General features: G+C 38.5%; 1 protein-coding gene across 2 annotated transcripts in view; it reads right to left on the bottom strand.

The window, feature by feature from the left end:
• The window catches only part of c1h8orf34 (chromosome 1 C8orf34 homolog), a 166,745-nt gene that overhangs the window by 34,474 nt on the left and 118,577 nt on the right, over positions 1 to 13,694 (bottom strand). For both annotated transcript variants that reach the window (XM_015606949.3, XM_049485830.1), the window contains exon 10: positions 12,407 to 12,483. In XM_015606949.3, coding sequence (XP_015462435.1) covers positions 12,407 to 12,483 — 77 coding nt within the window. The remainder of the gene's footprint in view (positions 1 to 12,406; positions 12,484 to 13,694) is intronic.

Genomic DNA, 13,694 nt, shown 5'->3' with positions numbered 1-13,694 from the left:
GCAAAGAGCAAAATGGCAGCGTAAAAACACAACATACCAAAGTGAGCAAAAGGACAAGGCCAGAGGGTATATACAATAAACTAAGCAGGGTCAGAACCAAAAGAAGCTAACAAACAAAGGGCAAAAAGTGTCAGCAACAAAAGATAAAAAATACAAAAGAAACACAGAGTTGAAGAGCTATACTAAAATATGTTAAATACCAGGCGAAGTGTTTGTTCTTTATATTCCAGAGTCCAGGTGTGTAATCAGTAGGAGGGGGAACGAGAACGTCGATGAGTCATGTGATCAGATGTGTCCGGGGGATTAAGTGCAGGTCCATTGTGGGAATTGTAGTCTTTAGAGTTAATTTTCATTATATGAAAATACAGATTTTTGCTTCTCAACATCCCTACAGTCAAGAAGTGGAATTTGTGTTTTTGAGCCACCCCTTAACCAGGACACGCTTTACACATGCTTTCCTGAACAAGCTAAGGGATACAGAACTGGCACAGAGAGTGAAAGAAGCATGTGGACTGACAAGACAGAGTTACATGACTCTGCTAGAGTAAGATAACAGGTTTTTACTTGATTACTTGATTGGTTATATGCATGTTCCAACATTTTCACGGGCACCATTAGCAGTGTTTTTCTCCAGAGACTGGAGAGGCAACTAGAGAAGCTATTTTACTTATTCCAGTCAGTTGAGCATATTAATGATTTTGTTGAGCATTATAATGAAGCTGTTCTTTTAATGTGAAATGCTTAAAATCCATAAAGCTACTTTAATAATTTACAGAAATGATTACAAACTGCTGTCTTACTCCTGTTGCTCTTCAGTAGGGTTTTTCTTTTTTCTCATTTTTTTTAGCAGCAGAGAATGTTAACATCTTCTTTTCTCGTGACAGTTTAGCAAACAGAAATCAATGGCATGTTCCTATTCATTCAGACATGTAGGGCAGGCCTTGTATTTATTTCCAGTTCAGGGTTTGGAAGGGTCGTTGGTGAAGAAAGCCTCTGCAAAGTACAAAGAGCGCTTCAAACACACAGCGAGAGAAAGAAAGAGAGGCTGTTCGAAAAACACATTCACGAACAATCAATTACCACTGAGCAGATTGTTTCTCTTAAAAGGGAATTACAGGCTATATTTAGGGGCAGCTGGCTGAACCACACCAGCACAATTTGTTCCTCCAGCCTCTTGCTTTCTGGGTCCATTGAAGGTGAGCAATTCGCTTTTGTTTGCCTGCCGATGCCACAATAGAGCAGCGTCTTTGTCCTGATCGAGGAGGAACGGCTGGTTATTAAACAGGGTTTACACGCATGATACGTCTGTGGTCCTCCTTCTTAACGAGGGGCTGTGGTCTCCGGCGGTCACGCATGTTCGTGTGGTCGTGGCAATCAGAGAAAGGACTACAGCATTAGCCGCTTAGAGTTCACGCTAGGGTTAGCCATGTTTAAATGGACAAATGTGAGAGTAAAAAAAGGGATAATCTGTGTGTGATTGGGAGTGTTGGAGAAGAGCACCATGAGAGCCAGAGAACAGCGCTCTCTCTCCCAGACATTGTTTATCCAGATGCTGGTGTTAGTTTTCTCTAAATGTCAGACGATGCTAAGCAGGCCAGCGAGCCTTAGCGCTGCACTGCACTTTTAAAGGTCATTTAAAGTAATAGTGCAGAGCAGAGTGAATAAAGTAACAGTACTGCTCCATGCATGAAAGGTGTTTAGTAGAATCATACGGGCTCTTAGCAAGAATTGTTCATATAGTAGACTCCAGTTACTGACCTACATTTAGACTGTAGTACTTACCTCAAAAGAAAGACAAGAAGGGTTAAAAGCAAAAGTGCAAAGAATATTCAAACTAGTTTCAAAAAAGTAAAGTGCTTTTGAGGTAGTCCATTGTGAATGTTATGGCATATTTGGGATCATAATTTCACAACAAAAGAATCTTTAGTGAAATGTTCTCTGGGCTGCAGACTGTAGCACATCCCTAAAGCTTGATCCATCCACCCCCATGCTTAACAGTTAACAGAGGTAAATTCTCTTTAAAATATATACTTTTTAATTGAATTAAAAAAGCAAATAAAATTTCTCTGCTGGCTGCTGAAAGATTCACACTTCCACCATTATTTATAGCAGCATTATGCAAGATGTGATATGTTCTGATGACAGAGTTATAGGTTCAATACCCAAGTTAAACCAAGCTGCCTCTGTTAGGTCATTGAGCAAAGCCCTTTAACCTCTATGCTCCCTTGGCGTGGCAGCAGAAGCCACTATTCCCACCACCACACTCACCATGCCACACTGTAAACTGTGTGTCTGCTCACTAGTGTGTAATGTAGTTGTGTTTAGTGTGTAGTGTAAAATGTGTCTTACATGATTTTACAGGAAAATGAAATTATTTATGCAGTTATGCAGCATTATGCTGTTATCACACACACTATACTGCCTGCTTCACTATACTGCCTGTTAGACAGTAGCAATGACAGAGATGCCGTTTTTTTACAAGTCAGTGTATCCTTAAATTCGACATAATTTTGCTTTAAAAACTATGACACAATGGCTCATAGGGTGGGCTAAGCGCTGCCACTATGATCAGGAGATCGCCGGTTCGAATCTCGTTCATGCAGCTTGCCATCGGCTACCAAAGCCCTGAGAGAGCACAATTGGCCTTGCTTTCTCTGAGTGGGTAGATAGTGCTCTATCTCCACATCACTTCAAAGGGTGATGTTGCTCAGTACAAGGCGTCTGTAAGTTGATGTATTGGAACCGAGTCGCTGCGCTTTCCTCCGAGTGAGCTGTGATGCTACTCTACAATGATGCAGCAGTTTGACAAGAGGTGGTGGCTGACTTCACATGAATAAGAGGAGGTATGTGCTAGTCTTCACCCTCCTGGCGTTGGGGCATCACTAGTGATAGGAGTTGGTTAATTGGCCGTGTAAAAAAGGAAGAAAATGCTATTTGCGCCCTAATAGTGACTTTTTGTGAAGAACCTTTAGCCTGCTAAACAGGAAAAAGTGAGGGAAAGAGAGAATGAATTAGTAAATGAATGTGTGAGTGTCAATGAGGTGCTTTACAAGTAAAAGCATTACCATTATTGTCTTTAATAATACTGCTACTGTTTCTAAAACATTTTTTTATCTGACTAAATTTGAAATAAGGAGACAACTGCAAACCATCACTAAACTGACCTTCTAAGATGAGGACAACCAAGCCAAATAGGACCAACTGATAAAACAGCAGTCATAATGAGGCAGTCTCCGGTAGAGAAATCCATACTGAAGAGGAAAAGAACTTATATCTGTAGAGTAACGAAGCTTTCAGACCAGACGAATGAGGCCTCAGGAACCAGCCAACTGTTCCATATCCTCATATCTCCCAGACTGCATAAATAAACCAGTCTGCACCGTGCTCATTGAGTTACAGTACCATAATTATTGCTTTCAGATAAAAAAGAATTATTCTCCTCTCACTTACTTTACTGTAGTAACGCCCAAGCGCAGGCTCAGGGGGCTTAATTAAAACGTATCATTCAGTGCTTTTAAGGAAACACAGCTGAAATTCCATGGAAATGACTCAAAGAGCTGCTCGGAGAACATATCTGAGCTTTATGAGGCAATTATCACACAGAGTGAATGGCAGGAGCAAACAACTGTCAGACTAATGACGGACATTAACAGTTCCTGACTTTCCCTCTCAGTTCTCTGCTGAATGAAGAGCGTAAGATCAGAGATCTGTGGTCGTGATTTAGGATCAGTCTGCCTCTATATTTCAGGTCCCACTTTCATGTGTACGTCACTATAAACAGTGTACAGTGCTAATCAGAAAACCTTGATAATAACATAATAATTCATATGAATTAAACAAAAGTAATGAATTGGTGACTATTTATTGTTAGTCATGTTATATATATATATATATATATATATATATATATATATATATATATATATATATATATATATATATATATAGGTAGATAGATACTGCTCTTCATACAGAGGAAGACACTTTGATAAACAGAAATCTGAGGCCTTTTAGTGAATAACAGACCTTTTATTTAGTGAACATTTAGCCAGTGCATCATTACTGAAATCACATGACCAACCTTGTCTTTAACTTTATTATGATAAAATATAAAAGTGGAAAGATGACCAATAGAGTCACCAGAAGCATGTCGTTTTTAGTTTCTCATAAAAGCCCAGACCCACATCTGAAATACCTAATTCAAAACTGAATAAGATTAATTCAGTGAGCAACTCACTCGTGTTTGTTTCTTGTTGTGGAAACATGACTGTAAATATTTTAAGGGTAAAATCCTGAAGTAACACAAATAACAAAAATTGTATAATCTGTATTGTAATATGTTATTTTAGAAATTAGGTCAGAACTAGTTGTATACAACATAAAACCTTAATTTAAATAATTTAAATGGTTGGAATCGAGGTGCTATAAAAGCTAAAATCCACTTTTAAAGTAAGAACCAACCCACCACACATACATTTTTAAAATAAGGTCAGATTAATGACCACAGATTGACACACTATCGTGTGATGACGCTCTCAGGATGTTCAGTATATCTCTCTCAGTATATCTCTCAGGAGTTAAAATATTGGAGTGCTGTAGGGAGCTTTCTGCATTATATTTTAGAGGGTATGTGACACATACATTTCATATAATTACCATGTGAGTAGTAGCAGTATTAGTAATAGTACAATAAACATGATTGCTTATTATTGTTATTATGAATGTTATAACCATTTATGACTGTTACTATTCTAATTTTGAGTTTGTACTTTGTGATGAGAATGCAGGAAAGGTTTTCTCCTGTTGATTTTCAGTAAGATCTTATTTGTGCAGGTGTTGCTGCGCAGAAGAACAGTGCAGAACAGGTTACCTCTGGTACCTGCCTGAAGTTTATGCCATACAAAAAAATCCAGAATTATAGCAATTACAAAAATGTACCCAAAGTTTTAAAGAGTATATTAAGATAATGTCCGTAATGACAGAAGTGAAACCTGCTGGAGTGCAGAATGGATCTCTGTACAGCAGTTGATTTGGACGAGTGCCTGATCCAAACCCAACAGCTCTGAGCGCTCCCCTGCGGGCTGTATATAATCCAGCGGCTGCAACGTAAGGCTGGTGATCATCAGCGGTGTTAACTGCGGCAGACAGCTGCTCACCCCCCGCTCACACAACCTCCACCCCAAAGGGAGGTGGCGGAGATACGGCACCCATCGCTTCAACTATTGTTATCCCAAGAAGTGAGTCACCCCGTAAAAGCATTACGTTTTGTTTTCCGTGCCGTTCGGAGCGACTAGCAGAGAAAGCCCTGGAGGACCAGTTAAACTAATAAGCCATTAGGAAGACAAATTGCGTTTGCCTTTCAAACAGTGCCCAAAATAAGCAATTAAACGGAAAACAACCACATTAGGCTTTAAACAGCGTTGGTAGGTGAGCTGAGCCGTTCGCACTTCGTCTTTCCATATGGAACAGATTAGCCTCGTCACTTTGGCACCGTTTAACCTGCAGACGCCGGGGTCTTTTCTCTCACTTTTCTCCTCCCTTGTTCAAAAAACGCCAAGCCAAAGTAAAGACAGCTTGCGTTTGTGTGAATATGAAAGACGATGTGTGTGTGTGTGTGTGTGTGTGTGTGGCTCTGTGCTAACTCTTTAAGCTGCTGTTATCAAGAATAATAAAACTGATGTAATTTACTATCAACTGTTTGTGACTCATTGCTCAAGCCAAAGAGAAGCTATATTATATATAATAATATTTTATCTATAATAATAATAATAATAATAATGATAATAATATTATGGTGAATAGTAATCAGCATTTTAGCCATTTAGACACCATACCCAGTTTCATTTGTATTAAAATTAGATTTATTTAGAGTTGAATTTAAGTAACTGATTGCTGCTATAACGTACTACTTATTCTACTGTGGCTGATAAACATGCCAGTGCATCACATTCTTCAATGCCACTAACCTGGTTTTGGTTATTGATGGGTATTGAGTTTTTGTTTTGTGTAAAACTAACCTTTAAACACATAAAAATCCCTGGACTTTTATAAATGTGTACAGTCAGTAATGTGATTATTCAACATGAGACTAAAGACAATGGAAAGAACTGGACAGAGAGAGGAGAGAGTTAAAGGGAGGAGACTTGACATTGACACTTGAAAGGATGAAAAGGATAGCAGATTTGAGAGGCGGTTCAGGCATGTTCCTTCTCCCAAAATGTTGGTTATTGTCATAATAACACTAATTATGGAACGACTTTGAATGGAGCTGTACAATTGGTGTTCATTGGTAAGTTTCACATGAAACAGAGACTGACAAACAAATCCACCAATTATGATATGATAGGTAGATGAAAGACACATGAATCTACCAGTTAGTCATGGCGATGAAAAGAGGAGAAAAGAGGAGTTTCTTAATAAGATACTAATAAAAACGCATGACTTCTGCTTTCATAAACCGCAGAGGGTTAATTATCTTAATATGTAATTGTGTAATTCAATGTAAATAACAGCAAACCAAAAGTTACTGACAAGGAATGTCGCGTTTACCCAGGCAGGGAGACGAGGAGGCGGACACAAGTGCAGGTAGGGCGAAATAAATAAATAATTTATTAAATAAATAACAAAGAAACAAGTAAACACGTATCAAAGATAATAAACCAAAACAAACGAGAGGAACTAGTGAACATAAACTAAACAAACAAGAAGTACTAAATATATATATAAACAGGGAGTAAATAAACAAAGAATAACCAAAAACCAATAACCAAAATAAACAGTGAAACAAAATAACATAAACCTAAACAAACAAGAGATACAAGAAATAGACTAACAGGGCTAGGGATATATATATACAAGGGAAGGACTAGAATAAAACAAGGAAATAAACAAGAAGCTAAACTAGGTAAAACTAAACTAAGCAGGGCAAGGGAGGAAAAACAATGGATAAAAACAGGAAACTAGAAATAAACAGAAAAACACAGAATAAGGAGCAAGGGAAACAAACTAGGAATAAACACGGAACTAGGGCTTTAGCAACACAGAAACGCGGAGAGACAGACAACAGTGGAAGGTGCAAAGACCGACGGAGACAAAGTGGCAGAGGAGGGCTATTTAAAGAAACAGGAAACACACTATAATTAGAAACACCTGGGGAAGGGGCGGAGCTACAAATGAGACACAGGTGGAAAAGTACTGAGACGGGAGACACAGGGGAGCACAGGTCACGTGGGGAAGACACACAGAGACACGAGACGAGGCCAAGACGTGACAAGGAATAAAGAGAAATTTCACAGTTTTTTAAACAGCCCCCCACTATTACATTGTTAAAAATGTAAATGTAAAAAAAATAATAATAATAAATAAGTGAATTGGTGTGAAAGTGTCCATCTACGGAAACCTTTAATGCATTTGTTAAGCTATATGACAGTAAGTTCTTCGTAAGTTCATTAAATTAAAAGCACATTATGATATCTGAGGCATTGTTTTATACTAATGTTACAATATGATTTTTGCTTAGCGTGCATTTTTAAAATCTGTTCATCGCAGAGATATATGTGTAGTCTTGTAAAGTATGGCAGTACCAAAAATATATACCATAATATATCATAAAAATCACATATAATACTCAAAAAATTTAATAGTGTGACACAATTTAAATAGAATAGCAAAGCAACAATTGCTGCTAAGCCATAAATGAAAAGTATCCTATTTTTTGTAACAATTCCACATTAATAATTTAGAGTGTAATGATGTAAATTGCATCATTCTAAAGAAATATTTGCTTTTAAAATCTATAAAACAGAAAGTTATTGAACCTGCTGTATTGTTTTTGAAACCGTCTCATGAATGTCTGGCACATTGTGTCATACCATATTTACAATATGACTTTCTCATAATGTGTTTTTTATGTAATTCTTTCATGGTAGAGAGATATGCAGAATGTTGTTAAGAATGGTGGTATCCCACAAAAATATATTTTCCTTCAAAAATAACATTTATATTTATTTTACCATTATCAAAAATAACATAACAAAAACTCAAAAGACACATTTAGCTTCAATGCAGTGTTTTTTTTTTAGTAAATAAAATGCTATATTTGTGTTATAATTATGGCATAATGGCTCCAAGCATCACCACTGCAAAGAAACCTGTGGTAATGTTTTCTCTACCATGAAGCATTTCACACCAAACCCCACTCTAAATGACTGTTTACAGCAACTTCTGAACTATGCAGATTTTTTTGGGCAACTTGGTGGAATCCCCCTGTAAGTACTACTGATGGCGGCGCGCAGTAGTGCAGCGGCTACTCACGCTCCTAGCGAACACCCTTTTTTGAGCTGTTTTTCCGTCGGTTCTGAACCCAACTTCACGCACCCCACGCGTGTGAGTTATAGCAGGACCGAACTTTTGAGGATTAAGGACAGTTTGGTCAGTAAAACAGCAACTTTGGACAATAATATCCGAGCTACGCTGGGCGAGCTACAGCTCCTCCGCGCTCCGGCGTGGGGGAGCGGATCGCTGCAGACAAAGGGCAGGAGGAGGCGGTGCCAGCGGCGTCAGAAGCGAGGTAAACGCGGTGGTGTGCTAGCCAGGCTAAAGGCTAATGCTAACTGGCCCCCGATTCCGTCGCTTTTCCTGTCTAATGTCCGCGCTTTGGATAACAAACTGGACCTGCTGCGGCTGAGGATGAACAATTTTTTATTTCACAATTTCGTTCCACCTCATGTACCACATAAGATGCGAATGACAGTAAAATCTCCTTGAATCCTTGAATCCTTGAATACTTGTACAGCCTGATCTGCTCTGTTACATATTTTAATTTATTTCTCAGGGGGTACCGGCTCTGTCGGCGAGAGACTGAGAGGGGGGTTGCCCCGCCGCGACAGAGCACGATGCCAGCATGTCTGGAGCCCTCCCCCATCTGCTCAGCACACCACACCAGCCAATATATGCTCTTAAAAGACTTTTCCAACACCAGCCTGCTGTAATTACAGCACAGCCTCGCCTCGGTGTCACTGCTGATAGGAAAATAAGAGCTTAATGATGAGGGGAGAGAGAGGGAGCGCAGTATTGAGTATAGAATCCATGGCAACAAAGGCATATATAAAACTGCATTACCATCACACAGTCCTATATCCCAGCAATTAGAAAGCTGTGGTCAAGATCAGCGTTAAGTTTCCAAGTCATGTTCCTTTAAAATTCATGTTGGTGCTTTCCTGTCAAAACCCTCTCATTTAAACCCTTGAAACTTTGATTTTTGCCTTTAATGTGAGGAGACATTATGAGACAGAAAATGGGTGTGGAATAATTGTAGCTTATAGAAAAGGCAATGTCCATTGATTAACTTTTTTCACACAAGTAAAAGATATTATACCACGGTTAGTTCCGACCCAGCAGTGCGATTGGCTGAGGGGCGTTCTATGAGTGACATTAGCAGCCGGTAATGTACTGTAACCGAAGATCTCTATGTATTTTTATATCCGCCACATACAGGTAACCTAGCAACCATGAAGCGCTTACAAACCAAATACAAACCAAATGTGATGTCATTATACACCACTGGGAGCTGCTGGATCCCATAGACGCACAGTGAAGAAATGCCATGTTTCTAATAGGCAGCGCAGGCAAAAACGCAGATAAGCCCAGCGATTCGAAAATACGCATTATTACACACATTATCAGCCACTCAGGCATATACGACTGCAGCCCAGCAGTGCCAATATTACACGTTATAGCACTCCCTCTTGTGTATTATTGCTTAAATATATGCACGCATCATCAAAACATTTGTTGCCTAAGCTCTTTAATACTGCTCTGGTTGAGTCCACAAAATAGTGTCAAAATGTCTGTAGCAAAAGAAGAATATTTTTTACTCTTGAAAAAAAAATGGCTGAGCACTTTATTCAGGGTACACTTTGTTCAATTATGCAGTACACTGTGACAAACTGTCGGTAGCAATGACTCAGTAGAAATGTATTAGTATAAGATGACAAGAATTGTCAATAAAAGTATTCATATCATTCATCTATAGCACTATAAAAACAGGATTTCTTCTTGGGTGGAGAGTATCACATCCTGTACAGATATTAATAAATAATTTATATTGTCACATCTGGGCCTGTGCCTGCAACACAATCCTCTTATTAAAACAGCGCTAGGTGGAAAGTGCTAGGCTTCCAGATGCATTAGCAGATGTGCTAACAGAGATGCTGCTACTGCTAGTACTAAAGATACCAGTAACATTCAATCTTCTGGTATTTTAGTAACATTTTACAAGCTTAATTTGCAGTTTGTAAAATATATAAGTAGAGCAAACAGTAATATATTTGAGGAGTGGAAGATTTTGCTAAATTTAATAGCATTAGATATGTTATTTTTTATTTCTTGCAACAAAAAAAAAACATCAGCAAAAAATATAAATCCGGAAAATCTAAAATGTTTACGTTGGCTTCCTGCAAAATATTTGTAAATTATAAGTCTAAGTCTAATTCTAAGTATTACATTTGACCACAGATTTACAAACCTATGCAACTGTACACCATCATATTTGATTTGGCCATTGTTGTGTAATTAAAACAGTATCAAAGAACAGAATTCTGAACAGTACATGAATTGTAATGTACCCAGTGCTCTACTGCCGCTTAGCTCAGCCAGCTTGTTTGAGAGAAGAGAGACATGACTGTTTTTTTCAGCTGTTCAATGTGTGAAACCTGACATTCTGTTCTGAGAATGTTATACAATGTACATCATGCCAGAGACACGTTTCAGCTTTGCTGTGGTTTATGTGAATACTTTTTAAATGGGCAAAAAATATGTTTTTACCATCACTGGGTGCTGTTACCATGTCAGTCTCGCACAGTCCTAATCACACCCAATATACACTTTTCCATCTCTGTGTTTCTTTTAAAGTTTATCCACATTCTGCACTGTTAACCTTGAGTGGAATTTTTGATGTTTAATTTTCTTTTTTTTCCATAAATAATGAGATATATTTCTCTGATGTTGCTGCATTTAGTTGATATGACATGTTAATAACAGTCAACCTAAAAGTCAGTGTTTATGATTTTTATTTGTATTAGTGTCAGAATATTTTGTATAGGAATATAAGACACATATAAGGCAATACATTAATAAGCACTTAATAACCCAAATAGCACTGTGAATAAGCTTGCACAATTGGTAAAAAACATAATGCATCCAACAAGAGCGAAAGCTTTCTAGACCCTCTGTACAGCAATAAAAACATGGCTGATTTAAACAAGTAAACTAATACAAATTTTTTTTAAAGCACCATTAAGGATTATAATTTTTTGTAGCAACTCGTAACATAATCAGGATGTATCATCAGATTTTACAAAAACATGCTGAGTTTAAGCACTGACAGCTGTTGTCAGCAGAGCTTTGTACAGTATTCTATGGTGTGTCATAGAAATCCTCTAAATCTGCTCTTCGCCATTCCCCCAGTTCCATTTCCACAGCCCAGGTATAGACAACAGCACGCAAACAGTGTGCTGCAGCCACAGAAATGGGTGACCTGGCTGTTTTTCTGCTGAACAGGTAATCACTGAGCTTCAGTTAGGTTCACTAACTATTCACACCACCAATAGAGTAGTAGAGACAGGTTTTTTGGACATTACAAACGTATATATTCACTGATCAGCTACAGAGTAAGACTTGTCATCGCTTGCCACTGTGTGTCAATCTGGCAACCCGTGTGAGCGTTACAAAATTGGACTCCTGACTCCATTTCACATACTCCCATTTATTACTGATTCTTTCTTTTACCAGTAGTTTGCATATGGAGTTACTGCTTACTGAAAAGTCAATTAACCCTTTTGTAGTGGTGCAGTTTATGGAACTCATATCTCTTTTTAGACAATATTATAAAACTAATATGTAGTTTTTAAGAGTTAGAAACTGAATATCAGTAGATTTTAAAGGGAAAAATATGTGGTGTGGGAATTAGCTGAGTTGTGTGCAGTTTTGATTGACTTGCTGTTATCCGCTATGACCTCCATGTCAACTTCATTACAGTGTGTACATTTGTAACTATACACTCTTTTTCTTCCACAAAACGATACTCGCGGCAAAAGTCACAAATCACGGCTCCTGTCTGGCCGAGGCTACATCTAACCGCATTACTCTACCTGATGTTTCCCCAAAAACAAAGCCCTCACTGCTCTCACACCATGAGAGTCTTTATGCATTGTTTAGAGAGGTAAGCTATCCGCAAGGCTGACAAGCTGGGAGATAAACAGCCCACTCAGGGCAGAGGTATCTGTATGAGAGAGTGTGATATAAGTGGTTTTAACTGTCTTTCTGACAGCACGCACAATGGAGAAGACGGAGGAGAAATGAGCGAAGGCAGGAAAGTGATAGTTTGGACTGGGGCGGGATGGCTTACCTGCGCTGAAACTTGAGAAACGCTCTGGAGCTCCAGCTCAGCTGCAGTCAGAGACTCTGCCACTGCAGGCAATGGACCTGTTCCAGAGACAAAACACACACACACACACACATAGAGCACATTTTTACCATCTACACTGAGCAAAGTCATGTATTTCACTGAATTTACATGATTTATGTACTTCATTTCTACATTAATCTAATATTTATACACTTTTCATATCCAGCTCACGACCAGATTTAGCTGGCAGCTTGTTTCAGATGGTCTAAGCTGGTTTTTGATGGTCAAGGTGTTTGAAATCTGGGCTTCCAGGCAAAAACATAGCCTTTGCTGGATAAATATCTATTTAATCAGCTTTGACCAGCATGATGGTCATGCTCTCTGTCTAGCTTTGTCAGATTAAGCATTAATCAGAAACACTATACTGGTCAACAGCACTAAGCTGGTACACCAGCATAACCAGCATGAACATCTGGTGCTGGTCAGGTTGTATTAAAAATATAGTGTCTGGCAATTGGGTATTAGTTGGGTGGTGTTTTATTCCCGGTTGTGTTGGAATGAGTGGATTAGACACAGCAGTGCTGCTGGAGGTTTTAAACAACTTAGCCCTATCTTATACCCTGCAAACACTCTTAAACTCTTAAAGGCAATAGCAAGTGACACACAGATTCATTATTTTATGTTACGCCTAAAACACACCCATAATTAATTAAGAGAACTAATACATGCCTTTTGCACATTTTTTGCACAAAATGCACAGGCCCTTAGTGTCACTACTGGACAAACAAATAGACCACCAACTAGAAATATCTAGCCAGCAGTATTTTATGGGTAGCATCATGTGGACAATGCCCTGACATTACATCTACAAGGTGGGTCAACTAGTTAAGATAGATAGGAGTGTCTAATAGAGTGGAGGACAGTAAGTGGACACAGTGTTTAAAAACTCCAGCAGCACTGCTGTGTTTGATCCATAAACATGGAATTATGTAAGTTTGCTTTCTTGCGCAACCTGGTCTAGCAGGCATTTTAAAGCCTGAAATGTGTCTGTATTTTTCTCCATATTTATAGGTATCAGTGTAACAAATAACAGGTATCATATAGCATTAGAAACCACACAAGCACATTTATTACAGCTTGCATGACAGCTCAAAGTGCTTTGTGGTCAGGGTATGATTCAGTCATGCTGTTTGTACAATTATAAAGTATGCTAATTATCCTGCAAGCATGTTTTAGTTACATTAGCTCCAAAACTAACAGAGACGACACTGATGATCCACTACAGTAC

This window comes from Astyanax mexicanus, chromosome 1, assembly GCF_023375975.1.
Source record: "Astyanax mexicanus isolate ESR-SI-001 chromosome 1, AstMex3_surface, whole genome shotgun sequence".
NCBI classification, from domain to species: Eukaryota; Metazoa; Chordata; class Actinopteri; order Characiformes; family Acestrorhamphidae; genus Astyanax; species Astyanax mexicanus.
This window is presented reverse-complemented; position numbering and strand designations above follow the sequence as displayed.